The following is a 17,153-nucleotide window of genomic DNA, read 5'->3' as shown; positions in this document are numbered from 1 at the left end:
ATTCATAGTTACCTTAATCCAGTGGCGTAGCGCGCCGTAGTATGGTGAAAGTTGCAACCTGATTTCCTTGTTATAGTGTTCGCCGGTTTTTGAAACGGTCTCGTAGTTTTGCTGCATATCCGTTCGTAAAGCACAGTAAGAATCGCATTCCAGTGAATCCATCGTCTGTATTCAGCGGGCACCGCTTGAGTTTAACGTTAAGTTTACCAGCCGTGTTTATCCTTCGCGAGTGTAGCATCACTACAATCAACGGGATGACGAACAACAGCTCAGTTGCGAACAATACGGCCGACGTATGCGCTGCGGTCGCCAATCCGTTCACGTGGACATACGAAGGCATCGCGCTACTGTTCATTTATGTCACCATGTTTTTGCTGAATGGGATTGTCCTGGCGTTTTATTTCACGAAATTCCGCATGGTTCGAGATTTTCATGTGTATGTCTTTACGCTGTTGAGCTGCAACTTTCTGTATGCTGTTTGTTATGGACCAATCAATGTGATCTTAAAGACATTCGCTACGTGGTGCTGGGGTTCCCACTGGTGCAATATGCGCATGTATCTCGGGAATGTCATTGCGCAATGGCAGTACTTCATCCATACCGCCATCGCTCTAAGCCGCTTTTGTGCGTTGATATTCCCGGTGCAGTATCGGCAGCGACACAACACCCGCGTGGCCATTGTGGCATGCAGTCTGTGTGGAATACTGGCCCATTTGGGTAGTGGACCGTTCGTCGTTGTCGATTGGGTGCTGTACAGGCGGCCGGAAACGATATTCGGCTGCTTTCCGATCTTCGGTGCAGTAAATGCGGTTGCGTGGTCGTATTCGTTTTCAGTAATATCCTTCATTGCTATCTCGGTTGTGTTGGCGCTGTATCCGGTTGTTTTTTACATACGTCGGAAACGTCAGCAAATTCTGCGGCAAATTCGCCCTCCCAACCCCCAAAATGCAGGTAAAAGATTTTTTGACTGCGTCTTATTTACTAGCTAGGCCCGGCAAGGGCACTAGACATGTGTTTTCACAACTTTGACCGAACGCAGTGTTATGCTAGGGCCACACTTCAAGTGCGAAGGCCTTCGCACAGTGCGAAGACAAAAAGTGCTAATAAGTGTGAGCGCAAAATGTTCTAAGGGATCCTTCGCATCGATCAAAAAGTATGAGCGCCTTTCGCACTTTTTTCTTAAAAACGAGTGCGAAGAGCGTCTTCGCACCGTTTTTGGTGGGAGGGGATTTTCTTTCTCCTTCGCACTTGTGCGAAGGAATGGACCAATACCGAGCAACCGGATGTGATTCTGAATGTTTCTAAAACAGATAAATAGCATAAAATAATTAGTGGTACCTGTTTGTGCAAATGTATTATGTGCAAGTGTATTACATGTATTATCAATAAAAAGTCATGCCTTGCCAACGTTTCTTCAAAAATTTTGTTGACTGTACTTTTCCCTAATCGATATCGAATTGCGATATCGTGCTGAAAACAACCGCTAGCCAAAATTCTGTAAACGAAATCATTTAATTATAGACCCGCCAGTGCAGCGACGTTTTTATTGAGAGGTTATAGGTGTATATGATTTTGTACAAAAATCAGCACGTATGCATACAACTGTAATGGACAGTAGACGTTGACAGCAGACGTTAATGGACAGTAGCGCGAGATCAAAACGCTAGACAGCAGAATGATCCACAACAGACGTTTTCCTGGCAGAATGTTAGGACGCATTTTTCAAGGGAGGAATTCAATTCCGCTTGAGAGAATTATTAAGGATTATCTCATTGCCACAATAATTTTAAGATTTATAAATTCAAACCGAAATGCAGTAGCTCTCGACCTGAATCCCGTCAGTTTTGCGCTCATGACTTGGTGAAGGCGGAGCAGATCTCAGTTTCGTAGAAGTTCGATGAAGTGTGAGTGCTCACGTTTTAAGCAAATTGTGTTCGAACTTTTTCTTCGGTTCGCACCTCTCGCACTTTTTGGTGCGAAGAAAAGCTTCGAACTGTGCGAAGGAAAAAAGTTCGATGAAATTTGCATCGCACTTGAAGTGTGGCCCTAGCATTAGGAGCGTGGCTCTGCTCGTTAAGTTGCCGGCTGTACGGAGAATAACTCACGATATTCTGCTGTACGCTGACAGCCTTGGTGCCTCTCTCAGCCTTAGAGTTTACATAGAGGTTGTGGGTTCGATTCCCTCAATCGGCAGATTTTTTGCGAGTTGTGTAGCCAGCAGCGGCCAGTCTAGCAACAGAAAGGATATGTCTACACAATGATGTGACGCGATTTTCTCTGGCCTGTCTTTTCATCAGTCAAAGAAAAAACTTTGAAACCGAAAGCTGAATGAGAAAGTTTCTTTGTTTAGGATGTAATAGAATCTGTTGTTATGATGAATTTTTATTTTCCCCCACAAATTCAGTTAGCCATTTTCACCCATATTTGTACTAATGCCATTCATTAACTAATTAATGAAAAATTCAGTTCAGGTCCCGATCAAAGAGACTGGGGAAATCGCCAAAAAGACTTTTGGTGGTATCGTGGTATCTGGCAGCCTCTCTTCTGATTTTCTCGCAACATTGTCATAGTTTTGACATTCTTCCCGTTCGAACTTAAAGAAGCGCAAAAAGTTTTTATGTTCAGAACTCTTCCCTCTTACAGTGTGTGAGGAGGAGTGACCTCCCCGCACTGGTGCGGGTGCCAACAAGTAAATTGTTTTGCTGTTTTTGCTAGTGATTTTCCCCATCTACCAGATCTTCGAGCTGGTAGATTCTTCAGTTGCTAGGAATCGACGTCTGAGTAACTTGCTGTCCTTTTAGCCCCGCAGCATTCTGCTGCGGAAGCTTCTGTAGTGTTATGTGAATGGGATATAAAAGTGTGCAGGTGTTTGTCGAGTGTTTTGCATTTCCGTATAGCTCGTAGTATACAGCACTGCTCACTCAGCAGGATAGATTCTGTCTTCTGTCTCTGCCCGTGGATTCTTCCAGAATCCATCTTCATAAGTGCACATGAAGAAGGAAAAGAGTCAACTGTTTCGGCTTTTAGAAGAAAATGCAGTACCACTGATCGGCTGTCTGATCCACGGCGCAAAGTGTTGAAAATCTTTGAAAGACTTTGTCGCTCTATATGAGCCGCTTCCCTCCTCACAGCAGTACTTCGTTAAATACAGTATTCTGCCATTTCTAGTAAATAGCGCACAGAATATAAATGTCTTTTTTGTTGCTTCTCAATCAACTCGTAGACCTGGAATCCAGGAGTTTAGGTGTAGCTGTACTCGTACATAAGACTATAATTACGTACGATTATAATGTAATTTTACTGCGTTTGATTATACTGTAATGTAATTTTTTTCAACTTTGCAAAACTAGGGTGTGGGAAATAAATCGCAAAGTTGTATCTTTTTGTATTGCTGCTCATGTAACAACGTGAATAACGAAAAAACGAAGAGGCAGTGAACAGAGTGAATGTTACAGAAGATAGGCAAAAGGTAGTGCACGGTCGCACGGAGTACTACATCCTACGAATAACAGTGCAGTATCTGTAGGTACAAGCTATCCGTAATTACTTTAAATTAAAATTTTTATTGCAGTACCGCCGGCTTTTGCAGCTGTCGAGCGAAAATGCAACAGAAACCTACATTGCTGCTTAAGTGCACATTTTTGAGAACTTTTCAAAATGTCTTGGGCAAAGTAGTAAAGTAGTCTGACACCGTGTTACCTATTTTAAAAACAACAACTCCGGGCTACCTAATCATACTACCAATAAACCGATCACTACGCTGCCCCAATTAGAATATCAAAATTCGGTAATTCGATAATGGTGTTACGCTGCACTGACGGTGAAAGGCGCAGATTTGTTTCGAAATGTGTAAATTTTAAATTTTTATGTTCGAAATAAGGAAATAAGGAAATAAGGAAATAAGAAAATAAGAAAATAAGAAAATAAGAAAAATAAGAAAATAAGAAATTAAGCAAATAAGCAAATAAGTGTTAGAAATTATATTACCAATATAATATATGTACACTCATGATATGTCATGTACTTGTGAACTATGACCATTGTCTTACTAGCTGATCTATGAGTGTACGGTGCACCCAGGTCACCAATCCCCTGGTTTATCAGATGTTTAGGTGCAGTAACTTACTAATATCGTGAATGTACCGTGTGCTATGTAAGCAACCAGCTTGTATAACGTTGGAGGAACAGAACATAACAGAACTGACACCAGTGTGTGTGACGCTTCCGGTTTCTGTTCCCGTGACTATAATAATCTCATAATATAAATTCTAACAATAAGAAAATAAGAAAACAAGAAAATAAGAAAATAGCCCTCCAACCCCCACAATACAAAATAAACATGTATCCATGCAACTCTGGCCCACTTCTGCATTTTGGGCAATAATGCAGAAGTGGGCCAGAGTAACCATGTTAGCGGTAACTAACTCCAAGCATAGATCAAAATTTAGGCGGCTGGCTGCAGTTGAACTCAGGTATGCGTGATCCCAAAAAAAGTAGCAAAATTCCCATCGCATGATGAGCCCCTCACCGCTTTACGCTAGGCAAGTTATTGCAGAGTTGACCTTTGTAGGTGTCCAAGAGTCATCGCTTCCTGCCTCGTCGGGGCCATCAAATAATCAACAGGCTAAGCCGGAAAGCAACGCTTTTTTACTGCTGACTATACTGACCGTCAGTGTGTTTATTTCCTGGGCACCTACCGTTATTTTCTTCCCGTTGCTTACTATATATCCACCCAATCTGACTGTTAGATTCTGGATTTACACCATAAATGACTTGCAGCCCATAGTCGATCCGGTAATCTTCACTTTGACTCTACCCGATCTTCGTCAGTTAATCTTCAGGCGGACTCAAGCTTGACACTTGAATTACTTGAACTTGAACGACGTTGGTTAACGCTGGCGCTGATCAAATTTGTCTGGTTTATCCTGCGTTGGTGACCAACTACCGCTCAGAAAAAAAAAGCAGCCAGCTACAGTGCCACAGGGAGCCGAAATTCAACGGATGCTCACGGCATTTACCAGGTTTAAATAGAGGTTCAAAATTTTGAGCATTTTAGGCAGTTTCTGTACAGGGAAAAACAGTAGCAAAATTAATTTTAACAAGAAAAACATAACTAATGCCGTTCTCATCACTGTCATAATCATCATCATCATTTTTAATAACTGTTATTAAGATGATGACTTATCTAAAAAATAATTTTTTTGTTTGTGTAGATGCATTTGTGCGTAAAGGGATGCGCCTTTTCATGTAACTTGGACCTTGGTAAAGTGTTTCACGCGAATAATTAAAGGCTCGCTTGCATATAGGATTTCGATCGAAAATAAATTGGACTCACACTGTAAACCATACTAACTAAGAACCGATAGGCGAAAGGAAATCTCGAAATATTTAATGCTGAAAACATTTTACGCATTATACAATCAAGCAAGGAACAGGTATTTGCTTCAGCGAAAGACGATCTGAACCAGGGTGACGCCTTACACATGTTCCCCAGTCTCAGTGTCAGTTCGCATGCAGCAGAGAAGCAGCGCAAAACGTGAAGTACTCACCGGCCTAGCTGGTGGTCACCGGCTATCCTGCTGGTGGAGATCTTCCAGTCTCTAAACACCATGGACCGCGAGCGCTGTCGCCGCACCTGTGCCCACTGGGACTGTCTACTGACCACCGAGGCCTACTTCCGCGATGTCTGCGTATCCGGCCGCCCCGAAGATGGGCCCATGGGGACCGTCAGCTACGGCCATTATCAAGGAAATCGGGAAACGTTTATGTAATCAAACCGGAGAGGCTCGCTCCCATGAGTTTCTCCGGCAGCGACTGTCCTTGGAGATTCAGCGGGGAAACGCGGCTTCAGTTTTAGGAACAATGGATGGAGTAGAAAAGTTTATTGAACTCTTTCTGTTGTGATAATTTAGCTTTTCTCATTGTTTGGTTAACTTGTAAATGTTTGTTGATTTGTACTTTGCCGTCGTTTTAGTAAGCCGTGTGGAAATCAGCCTTCAGAGATAACCCCGAAGATTACGCGCAGTACGGCATATACCCCATGTTCTGGGTGGTGGCCTGCGTACTGAAGTGCGGGCACCGCCGTACGCCGTGGGTGGTCCTCCGGCACCTGGGGCTGCTGGAGTGCGAGCGCACCGTTGACCTGATCCGCCGGCTGCGAGGGGACGTCCGCATTCCTACGCTGGTGCTGCACACCTGCCAGTTTCGCAAATAGGACGATGATGAACGTTATAACGGTGAGAACGCCGCCGACAGTAGTGACGAAGACGAGGACGAGGAGGACCGCGGTACGCTGGCCGACATTATCCGGGGAGGGGTGACGGAGATTGAGAATGCGGTGGAACGAGTGGTGCTGCGGAAATGCCGGTTGGACGATGCGCGTCTGCACGCCGTGGTCGCGCAGTACGAGTTCCGTGTGCAGCCGACGAACGTGGCGAAGCAGGAGCTGTGGAATTTTGTGGAGGAGAACCTCGTACATAAGAAACCTTTGGACATGCCGGCTGTCGCGTAGTGGGTAGCTGATTGTATCGCTCACAACCGCACCGAACAAATTGAGGCAGTCATAATCAAGGTGAGAAACTTCTTACAGAATTTGAATAATCTAATTTTTCAAAACACTTAAGAAATGAAAGAAAACATGGAAGTATAATGAATTTATAGAAGCCTAGCTCATACGAAGATGTGAGAAGACAAATTCGTACTACTTAACTGTAAAGCTGTATTGTCTGGCGGCAGCCGGAAGAATTAAACTTTCCATAAATAAAGTAATATAATATTATATGCAACCATTTGTAAAAATTTTGGTCGATTTTCAACAAAAATTTTATTTATCATTAGGTACAATATTTCGCGAAATTACGATACATTATTCTATTTTTTTATGGCAGTGAAACTCCAGTGCCGCCGCGATGCACTGAATGTGACTGGCTGCCCGTGGGGGGTACATTGAGAAGCTTTTTTGATAATTTCGCGAAAATATCGTAGCGTCATTGCGCTGGCTTTTTGCAGTTTTGATAGGTACTGCCTGTTAAAGAACACTGAGTAACAGCAGCATATAACTGATATAAGGCATATAAGAAGTCGTCGAAATCACTGACCGGGGGTTGCAGGGCCTTGAAAACTATCAAAGCAAGATCCGCGTGTGTCCACACACTACCGGAAGCGTGACTGGACCGTGGACGACGTGTTGCAGCAGCTGGACGCCAGTAAGCTCAGCCGCAGGACGGCGGCGGCAATCCGCGCAGACATGCCGCCCATTCCTCACCAGTGGCTAGGGCGTCCATATTCCGCCCGTGTTTCTTGGTTTCTGTATGGTACATAATAAGTTTTTGCTTTGCTTTTCATAAGGTCATACGGTATTTTGTCAGAAGGTATTTTGTACGTAGGTATAAGGTATGTACGGACAGTACGGTCATACGGTACTTTGTCTTAAGGGTCTATTGTCTTATTTGCTGTTATGTCCGCTGCTTTTAAGTTGAGTTTTGCATAGTGTGCACTGTGGATTTAGCAAGAAGTAAATTTTTTATTTTGTTAACTTTATCTGTTTTGCCGCCGTAGCATCTACTTAAATGTACGGTGTGCAGTGCAGTAGTTACACAGTACTTAAATATTGACCGATCTTTATTAATCGCATTTGGTGCTTGCATAAGCATTATCCCGCAGCCGGCAACAGCTGCATTTAGAAATTTTTAACCGTGTTGTGGCCGTTACAACCGCAACAGAAGTACCTACTCCTTTTCTGCTTGTTCGTGTGCTAATGCTTCTTCTTCCTAATATTACCACGTAGTATTTGTGTTCCTATTGCCACGAAGTAATTACCGACGTCGCCGCTACAATCTGCGCATGCATAATTGATTGGTCAAACTCGTTTGGAATCAGAATACAATGTGCACGAATATTAAGGCGACACATCCACTTTCACCCATCAGCAATGCACCAATGCGTGATACCGCTAGGTATGTACTCATCCGTTATAATTCGCATACTGTATACGCGCAACTAATAGCCGATGCGGCACTGCTGCGGCCTTCAAGAATTTTCAGTCAAGCATGTAGGGCTGACACGCTGCCTAATGAAATGCACGTGCCAGCGTTGAAAATGCTGGATCGGACTCGGTTAACTCTCGTTTTGGTCGTTGGCATTTGCGGTTGCAATGGGAACAGCAATCCGACACAGCGGCACCGACTAATCAACGAGCTAGCGGCGGGTGACACCTCGGAAAAGAATGATACCGAACAGCCCACTGCCGCCCCAAGCGGCCAGAACGGCAGTATGTGTCGCAGTACATATGATGCCTAAATCATGCTTTATTTTGCCTGATACAGTACAGTCTGGCTAATGTCTTGGAGGTTCGTCCGACGATCAGCGGGAAGAGGACCTAATAAGGTTCGAGGGCGACATCCTCGGCATCGACCCGGATGCTCTTACCGATCAAGATCTGGTGTGTCCCAATTCAACCCGACAAGAAGGATAATGATCGTTAGTTTGGTTGTGTATATTAATCGCAGAAGCAGCAAGCCAACTTCGTTACGGACGAGTCAAAAAAATGGCCGGACGGTGTCGTCGTCTACCGGATATCCACGCAGTTCGGTAAGATGCACACACATTCCGCGGCACATAAAACGCCGACATCATTATTATTGTTGTTATCGCACTACAGTAGCCAGCTCCTTTTAATCGAGATATCTTACCAGGTTATTGGAGAATTTGTTGGTTATGTTATTATAGAAAATTTTATATTTTTTTGGTTTTATTTTGTGAGATAAACGTTATCCAACCCAGGAATCAAACCAGGTCGCACAATCTTGAGCCACACTTACTACCACCAGACTATAACCATTTATTGTTAATGACGTGTGTTTATAAAGGTGCAACGGAGAAAAGAGCCATCCGGGCCGCCATGCGCGATTTCTCCGCCCGCACCGGCATCCGTTTCGTCAGGTACGCGCGGAAGCAGACGGCCGACGAGGAAACCGACCGGATGTCTATTGTCCCTTCGCTTGTCGGGTAGGTTCCCGCATGCGAACCTCTCCTGATGCCTAATTAACCGATCGGTGACTAACTGTAGGTGTTCCTCGCATGTTGGCCGACAAGGCGGCGACCAGAAGGTCTACCTGAAAGTCCCGGGTATCTGTAGTTACAAACTTACAGAAATCAAGCTTACTATACGCATGCTAAAAATTAACCCACGTACGGTTTCTGACCATTTAAAGGTTACCTTTTACAGGCTGCGTAATTAAATCGGGTACTATTCAGCACGAGATTATGCACACCATCGGTGAGTCGAAATATTTGGGTTCAGTAATTATTATTTTCGGCTGGTAGGTCCGCTGAAGCATGAACAGTGACGAGCCTGTACGCTTTAATTAAAAGCGTTGCATATCGCTTTAATTACCGGTGGGTGCATTGCTTTAACCAGGTTTCTTCCACGAGCAAGCCAGAATCGACAGGTTTGTATAATTTATTTGCTTAAGCATAATACAGTATCAGGCATGTACTACAGTATTATTGCGTCCTCTAATATAACCGATATCCCGTTTGGTTTACATTCATATAGAGACGAGTACGTGGACATCAACTGGAAGAACATTGCCAAACGTAATCTGGGCATTTCGCTGCTGCTCCAAACGAAGGCCAGAGACCTGAATTTGGGTTTTCTTTGCAGTGAACCGCGGCAATTTCCGCAGCTACACGTCCAACGCGTTGGGCCAGCCGTACGACTTCGGCTCGGTGATGCACTACGGCGAGCATGACTTCGCCATTGATTCCGCCCAGTACACCATCCGCATTAAACCGGAAAATCCGGCGGCCGACGACGACAACATGGAGCTGGGCCAACGCGACGGCCTTAGTCCTATCGATGTCGCCAAGATCCGGCTGGCTTACGGCAGCGGCAAAGGTGACCCTTTCGACTTCACAAAATTCTATCTGTACAATTTAAGACAGCTTTCCGATTCGGTCGCACATAACTGCTAAAAACACTAACAAGTGATCTAATTCGATGATCAGATAAAGCGTACGCATGTGGGAGTAAAGACTGGGAAAATCGGTCTTTATTTTTATCTGCCAATTTTAACAGAAAGAAAATGACGTCGGATTGTGTTACAGGTGCCTGCCCAAATAAGAACGGATGGATGTACGAAGGGAAGAGTGGACGGGAAGAGTGCTACTTTTTTTCCTTCCTGTCTTCCGATGCAGGGTATACTGATATCATTGGGCGTTTCAGAACTCAAATGTCTAATGTCGGCAACGGTTAACTGCAGACCAAAGTCGTTTGACGCCGCCAAACAGCACTGTGCCACCCACGGGAGCGTCCTGGCACCGAAATCCCGGCGAGCCACGATCCGGCGCGTTATTAAGGCGAACCAGGATAAGATCAACATGGATGACGAGATATGGCTGGACGACTGTCTGACCTTTCGGGCAGAGGACCGGCGGCCGGCCCGCCGAAGCTGTAGCGGTCCCGCGCTGGATTTTGTCTGCATTACGCAGGTCAGCATGCGCGAATTGGCCCGACGCAATGACTCCCGCTAGCGTGGATGACCGTTCCTATAGTTAATTTCCTCATTTTTGACTCAAAATAAAGAGTGTTGCTTATGCACAATCCTACAGAAAATGAGAATGCATCGGCTCTGTGCTTCACATACATCCGTTCAGATTAAAAATCAATGTGCAGCGGCAATACAGCAGGCACAGTTCGCATACAATCACGCTCATTTCAGTAAGTCTGAACCACAAATTAAGAAATGTACTCTAATTACATCGGCCCTGATGAGTAGTCTGCGCGCTGAACGCGTGTGATAAAAAGTACTGACTATGTACTGTACGAAAAATGAAGTCGTTCCCTGTGGCCTTGATGCGGCAAGCATGCGATCATCCAGCACTTGCCAGTTTGCAAGGCTTTTAAAAGGAAACTGCTTAAGACGCTCATTTGATCCAAAACGATGGGTTTTTGAGGAGAGAAGCGGCTCATGTACAGCGACAAAGTCTTTCAAAGATTTTCAACACTTTGGTGTAGTGGTACTGCCTACGCGGAGCTAACGACGTAGCCGGGGTTGGATTCTCCCATCGGTGCATTTTTCAGCCGTTTCTCGGGTTCTGTAATGTAGTGCAGTGGCTACGCGCCCTTGCGCGTAGCAACAGTTACATATTTGTGACCTGTACTGGATGGGATATTCTGTAGTGTTCTTGATTATTATATTTAGTATCTGTTCGGCCAGTACACAGAAGCCCAATAAAACCGGTGCTTCAATACGTGACAGTTTCCATTGGATGGCGCCTTGCTTTATGGTTAATAAAATAAGCGTTATTTTGTGGAGTACGATTAGAGCTTTCTGCGAATGCATTAGTTTCCGGCTTTATAGCGGCAGCCGTAAAATCTGGTCGTCACATCCGGCTCGACCGGACTGGATTTTGACTATCAAACCGTGAAAATTTCGGATAACACGTCTGCTGACACGTCTATATTGGCCGGCAGCCATGTTGTTTTGAAGTGGGTATAGGTGCTGACTGCGCTTCTCTCAATCACTTGTGCATTCTATGTACGAGTATGTTGGTATACTTGCCGGCCGTCAACCGCGTTACAATACTATTATTATTAGTTGACATACACATCAAATAGTACGTACTCTCATGCGTCGTATGAACCTGTTTGTTTCGTGTGAGCGAGGGGACTACACGTACCGTAATCATGTTTTCCTGGCAATACAGAGTGTACCGGGTAAAAACACTGCCTTATGAGCTACCTGGTACGCGCATTGCGCATCTTGCATTCTGGTAGCTGTACTGCTGTACGTCCATAGAAAGCTCCCATAACCATTTATATGCCATAATGGCAACACACTATTGAGAGAATTTCAGTTTGTACCTGATTTTAAACAACTTTTCGGATACTTCTTGGTTTTACCGCTCATGCTTGATGATCAGGCTTTTGAAATGAGTGTCTTGAAGGTTTCCCTGCTCCGTGAATGAACTAAACAGGTGCTTTTTGGATAGTCTTTTTGGAAAGAGCAGCAGCTATCTCTGGCGATTTGAAGTGAACATACTACTGTATAAGCATTATCATTATTCCGGAGCAAGAAGCAACGGCGCGATGCACATGTACAGATACGATGTACTGGCGTGGAACGCCGTCGACGTTCGCCTCAAGAACGGCCAGATGCAGCACGGGCGCGTCATCAACGTGGCGGACGGCGGCCTGATTATTGATTTCAACTGTCCTGGACAACGGGAACAGTTCGTCAAGTACAAGCGCATTTTCCAGTGGACATCCAGCTGTGACTGTCTGGAGGAGCACGGAGGCGGGAAGCCTGTGTCCGTGCTGCTGCGTCGTCCGGTAGACGGCGCGTGGATCTGGTATATCGGCAAAGATATCTCTATAGGAGACGATAACGACAGGTAGTGCCGACATCCGACTTTCAACCTTTCACGTTTCCACGCGACAAATTTATTTTGCTGACAAACTGTGTTCCAAACGATTTGATATGGACGAAATATGATTTTAAAAATTGTTATATGATACAAGTACTCATTCGTAAGAGCTTATTTTTGAGGAAAAAATTCACGAAACAAGTAAAAAATCTGATAGAAGCGAACTGAAAATGATTTTGACAATGGGCGGAACGAAATGAGCGATCGACTTTTATTCGAGCAGTTTAAAGTTTGACAGCAAACCTTCCGGAAAAAAATTGTAGTAACAAAATATTTTTTGAAGCTTAAGATTTTTTATCATTCCTTGGCAAATCAATTTTGTTTCAAATACAGCTCAAAAAACGGATAATGAATTGTTGAATTGTCAACCCTAGTCGCATGGAAGTCGCATTGGTACAAGCGGAGACACCGCATGGCACCGTCACCGAGCTGGTCCCCACCCGGCAGGTACGTGCCCCGCAGAGGAACAAGCGTTCGGAGTTTGAGCGCGTAAAGAAGACGGACTTCGTGATCCGCCGTTGCGTGTTGTCCGATGCACAGTTATGCGCCTTCCACCAGCTCGGGCCGACCCTCCAGTGCGTACGGGAGCAAGCTATCGCTAGACCGGCGCGGTATCACGGCCTGCTGGGCCATACACTTTACTACCTGCAGAATTCCTGGTACACGCCACTGACACCTGAAGAAGTCGTAAGTTACATGTTTCTTGAGGGTAATAATAAAACCCGGCATTGGGAATCGGGAGTTCGTATTGGGAATTACTACTGGGAATGGGATTGTGCCTCATTTAGGGGAACAGTATTTCATTGTACGAGTGGGAAAACAACTACAAAATTTCGCTTTGAGATTTCTAGATGTACAGTTGTAGTGTACGTACATATTACAGACTGTACCTATTGTCGTATAGCAACGATTGTTATTGTGGTACTTCTTACTTGTTGAGCTATCGGCTGTACGAGCTAACGTTGCTTACGAACTATTCTAATTACTTACGAGCTGTGCTAATAAATTGCTTACGAAAAGTCCGTGACCTTTCCTCTTGTTCTACAACAATCACGATCTCAACGTAATCTTATTAGCTTCCTGGAGCGGCACATCGCCACCCCGATTTAAGTTAGTTGAGCCAACGTTATAATATACAAGTTAAACAGCATATAATGCAAGTTTAACTTTCAGATTTCGCAAACACATATGTTTATAATTCGCAGGAATGTTTATAACTCGCAGGATTGTTAGCCGAAGCTGACTGTTCTTTATTATTAAGCGAACATAGCTTTTTATACTAGAACATGACGCATAGTTAAATCAGATAAATGAGGCAACACGGATGTTAATGTTAGCCATCTGGTTTATCCGTTATAATATATAAGGCCTTTCGTGCCCCATTAGACCCCACAATGCTCGTCACTTGCAGTCGGCGAAACGTTTTGAGTGGTTATGTTTAGTCCCCGCCAAGGAAGTTCACCCTCGATGTTTACAGCGATAAACTGTAATCCCTCTTGTAGATAACGTTTTGCTGTTGGTCGGAAACTTTAGGTGCCTCGATTATCTCTTAGATCTAATAAAAAACCACTTGTTTGGTATCGAAATTCTTAAAATTTTTTTCTTTCTCTTTTGAGATATCGCTTGGGTAGTTTGGTTTCGAAATGTGCAAGTTGCAGGTGCTTGAGTTAGCATAAGAGTCTACGCGCAATGGACATAATCGAATTATTTTGGTCTGTTGTTGGCCTTGCCGTTAAAATATCGGTCCTCAGACCGATTGTCCAGTGACACTAGTGTAACCACATTTATGGCGTCTACTGTAAATTGCTGACCGACAGAATATTTACCCGGTTGATTTGTCGAAACGACTGATGATCGACTAATAATGGCTATAGTTTCTATGATTCCGCTGACGATTAATACCTTGGTTTTTGCAGGACAACGACTGCAACGATGCGAGAAGCGAGAAGGACGGTGGCTATAGCAGATTACGGTCCTGCTGGTGGATGTACCGCCAGTGGTCGGTAAATACGCTTAGCAAAACGCCGGAAGCTGGCGGCAGTCATCAAATGGACTTGCCGTTACCCCCGGAGTTGTGGGTGACGGTCTTCCAGTCGCTGGACTCCATCGAGCGCCTCCGCTGTCGGCGTGTGAGCCCCCTGTGGAACAGCATTCTCACCACCGAGGCCCACTTCCCCGATGTTCGCCTGACCGGCTGCAACAGCTACTATGACGCAGACTGGCATGTCACTGTAAAGAACATATTCTGGATGGTTTCTGGTGCGCTGAAATGTCTCAACAAGCGCACTAAGTTGGTGGTTATCTCCGAGCTGGATTTGTGCGACGGCCGAGAACTGGTCGCGCTGATTGCCCATCTCCTGAAAGCCCACCGCCTCCCGCTGGTCTTCTACCGCTGCGATTTCCAGATCGAGCGCACTCCTGTTGTTCGGATCGTACATCGCCTGGCCAGCCTCGCCTGGGAGCTGGCGTTGGGTGGCAGATTGATGCTGAAGGATTGCCGCATCGTGGATGACCACCTCCGGATTCTGCTTTCGCAGCATGTTTTTCGGTTCCGGTCGCAAGTGGAACTGGAGAGGCAACTGTGGGGTCTTCTGCCCAATAAGCTGATCCTCGGAAATCCGCGTCAGAATGGGCAGGTCGTAATGCAGTGGAATGCCGGCTGCCAGCAAGAAAAACGTAATCCGGTAAAGATAACGATTTCGTTCAGTGGTTCAGCTCCCTTTTCAGTGTACCTTTAGAAAACTAGAAAGTCTGAAGAATGAACGATAAGAATAATCGGCTGGCGACGTGCATTTTGGCTATTAATTTTTACAGAAAGTCTGTGACGGTTAAATTAAATTCAATCCGTTTCGTGGAATCAGCAGATATCTTTTTCTTCATTCTCTGAAATTTTTGTTGTGCCGTTGCGTCATCACGTTGTATGCATAAAGGTGTTTGCTCGCATCACAGCAGAACTTAATTTGTATAAGAAACAGAGCTTATTATTTTAACTGTAAAACACACTGAGTATAGTAAATGCAGTAAAGGCTTCACGCTTTCTGGTCATAGTAAAGCAGGACAAGTCACTAACCATAAGCACTTTATCGATTACTACGCACTTCTTTTAGCCACGATAGCGTTTATTGTGCTACACAGCCACTGCACACGGTAGTACGTTTAATGCCGTATAACATCTGGAAAACTTTTAATGGACCATCGAACGTGGCTTCAGGCCTCCTTTCTCGTCCGTTCATTTGGCCGTTGGACGAACTCAGTGTCCGACCTTAACTCACTTTCGTGTTACATTGTATATATTCTGCTGCAAGAAACAGTAGAGAGTGTCCCTTCGCGTGTAGATATTGTTTGTCAGCGAACTGTTTGGCTGAACATTAAAATGTCGGCTCGATCGGAATTGGAGCATGTGAGCAAGTCCAGACTCCAGCGTTCCACGCGTACAGTTGTTTCTCCGTCCATATGCATTGCGCTGCTGTTTTTTATGCTCGTAACTGTTTCACACAGTTAGAGACTACCGATTGTCCAGAGACCAAAATGGCTGAGGCGGTGTCTTACCCACATGCGCCCGTTTGCTAACAATAAGCTGCTAACAAAACTGTGTGCCGGTTGGCGGTTATGCAGTCGCCAGGGCTTCTAGTTTTGATTTAAAAAAGTTAATATGGCCATTCTTTAACGAGAGAACTGGCATTGACACATTTTACGTAACTGCGGCTAACCTATGAAGAAAAATGCCACACGGACCGTACCAAAGCCTCCTGTAGCAGATCCCATGTCTACGGGAGCTTGCATAAAGCGAGCGTGTGGCCCATCCTGCAGAAAACACCAATCTTTTTTGGAAAATCGATACCTTTTCTATTCTTTTTATAGTTGTTGAAACTTTGGATGTTTTCGATTCGGCTTTTACTACACTGTTACATTTCATGGGCCGAATAGTAACTGGTGAATCGACTGGGTAGGCCTTCCACTGTTTTTTTAAGAAACGTTTTACTTTGATTTTACTTTGACCATCATAAGATTTTTAATAGCACAAGCCAGTCAAGACAGAGTAATTAGTGTAGTTAAAAGAAAACTGTCATTAAGGACACTCAACGGCTGCATTAAGAACTCTATAATTTAACCCAATGGGAGAATAGTATAACGCGGGGCCATATGGGCGCCACGCGTATCCTCGACAGCGAACAGCGTGAACCCGGATGAGGCTTTATTGCCGAATCTAATGCGCACCGTGGCGCAGCAACACCAGACTAAAGAGGAAGGATTCTGCAGCCAGTGCAACTGTGCTGCAGATCCGTCAAAACAGCGCAGAAATGTGCGGGGTGGAAATCCCCAGAAACAGCGAATAGCTACTCAGGAGGGCGGAGCGTCCCGCCCTTACACCCCTTTTGCAGGCATCGCTACGTCCTCGGAGCGAAATCTCCCAGGATTCGGAGGATCCGCACCCCACGCCGGTTCGGCTCATGTTGGGTTCCGGGCCAGTTCGGTCCGGTTCGGGCGGTTAATCCGGTCGGCTCGGTTCCAGTTTGGTCGGCTCAATTCGGTTCGGCTCAGGTTGGGTTCCGGGTCAGGTCGGCTCCGGTTCGGTCCGAGTCAACCGTCTGGGTCAACGCACTGTCGCGCCAGATCCAGGGTCCAACCCGGAAACGTGTAAATTCCGTAGTTTCTTCAGCAAGGGAAAGGTCACGTTCTGGGGAAATTTGGGCAGGGGTTTGGGGTCTATGTGGCCCGTGACC

The 17,153-nt window shown here is 45.2% G+C and overlaps 3 protein-coding genes across 4 annotated transcripts; all 3 read left to right on the top strand.

Annotated features, from left to right (window-relative positions):
* The first annotated feature begins 542 nt into the window (after nt 1-542).
* Nucleotides 543-5,027, top strand: LOC129596668 (uncharacterized). Of its 2 annotated transcripts, XM_055494005.1 has the most exons (3): nt 543-951; nt 4,571-4,668; nt 4,749-5,027. In XM_055494005.1, the coding sequence occupies exons 1-3, from the start codon at nt 549-551 to the stop codon at nt 4,770-4,772; spliced, it is 525 nt and encodes a 174-aa protein (XP_055349980.1). In that variant the 5' UTR covers nt 543-548; the 3' UTR covers nt 4,773-5,027. The 2 variants fall into 2 exon arrangements, with proteins under 2 accessions (XP_055349980.1, XP_055349978.1); XM_055494003.1 differs by having other exon boundaries at nt 4,571-5,027.
* Nucleotides 5,028-7,907: 2,880 nt separating this feature from the next.
* LOC129596633 (astacin-like metalloendopeptidase) lies at nt 7,908-10,649 on the top strand. The gene is made up of 11 exons (XM_055493966.1): nt 7,908-8,269; nt 8,349-8,440; nt 8,508-8,589; nt 8,868-9,006; nt 9,068-9,126; nt 9,227-9,277; nt 9,419-9,449; nt 9,557-9,597; nt 9,665-9,898; nt 10,108-10,198; nt 10,263-10,649. Exons 1-11 carry the CDS (start codon nt 7,939-7,941, stop codon nt 10,531-10,533), a joined length of 1,422 nt encoding a protein of 473 aa, XP_055349941.1. The 5' UTR covers nt 7,908-7,938; the 3' UTR covers nt 10,534-10,649.
* Nucleotides 10,650-11,720: 1,071 nt separating this feature from the next.
* On the top strand, nt 11,721-15,391 carry LOC129596626 (uncharacterized). The gene is made up of 3 exons (XM_055493958.1): nt 11,721-12,396; nt 12,804-13,116; nt 14,346-15,391. Exons 1-3 carry the CDS (start codon nt 12,092-12,094, stop codon nt 15,165-15,167), a joined length of 1,440 nt encoding a protein of 479 aa, XP_055349933.1. The 5' UTR covers nt 11,721-12,091; the 3' UTR covers nt 15,168-15,391.
* The last annotated feature ends 1,762 nt before the right edge of the window (nt 15,392-17,153 follow it).

The sequence above is a fragment of the Paramacrobiotus metropolitanus genome, unplaced genomic scaffold (assembly GCF_019649055.1).
Source record: "Paramacrobiotus metropolitanus isolate TYO unplaced genomic scaffold, Prichtersi_v1.0 Parri_scaffold0000093, whole genome shotgun sequence".
Taxonomy (NCBI): domain Eukaryota; kingdom Metazoa; phylum Tardigrada; class Eutardigrada; order Parachela; family Macrobiotidae; genus Paramacrobiotus; species Paramacrobiotus metropolitanus.
The sequence above is the reverse complement of the archived record's forward strand: the minus strand, read 5'-3'. Positions and strand labels throughout refer to the sequence as shown.

Coding starts and splice junctions, on each gene's coding strand:
- LOC129596626 (XM_055493958.1), top strand. CDS start 12,092: ATGCACATGTACAGATACGATGTACTGGCGTGGAACGCCGTCGACGTT. Junction 12,397..12,803: donor ATAGGAGACGATAACGACAG/GTAGTGCCGACA, acceptor TGTCAACCCTAG/TCGCATGGAAGTCGCATTGG. Junction 13,117..14,345: donor CACTGACACCTGAAGAAGTC/GTAAGTTACATG, acceptor TGGTTTTTGCAG/GACAACGACTGCAACGATGC.
- LOC129596668 (XM_055494003.1), top strand. CDS start 549: ATGCGCATGTATCTCGGGAATGTCATTGCGCAATGGCAGTACTTCATC. Junction 952..4,570: donor TCCCAACCCCCAAAATGCAG/GTAAAAGATTTT, acceptor TGACCTTTGTAG/GTGTCCAAGAGTCATCGCTT.
- LOC129596633 (XM_055493966.1), top strand. CDS start 7,939: ATGCGTGATACCGCTAGGTATGTACTCATCCGTTATAATTCGCATACT. Junction 8,270..8,348: donor CCCAAGCGGCCAGAACGGCA/GTATGTGTCGCA, acceptor AATGTCTTGGAG/GTTCGTCCGACGATCAGCGG. Junction 9,007..9,067: donor ATTGTCCCTTCGCTTGTCGG/GTAGGTTCCCGC, acceptor GACTAACTGTAG/GTGTTCCTCGCATGTTGGCC.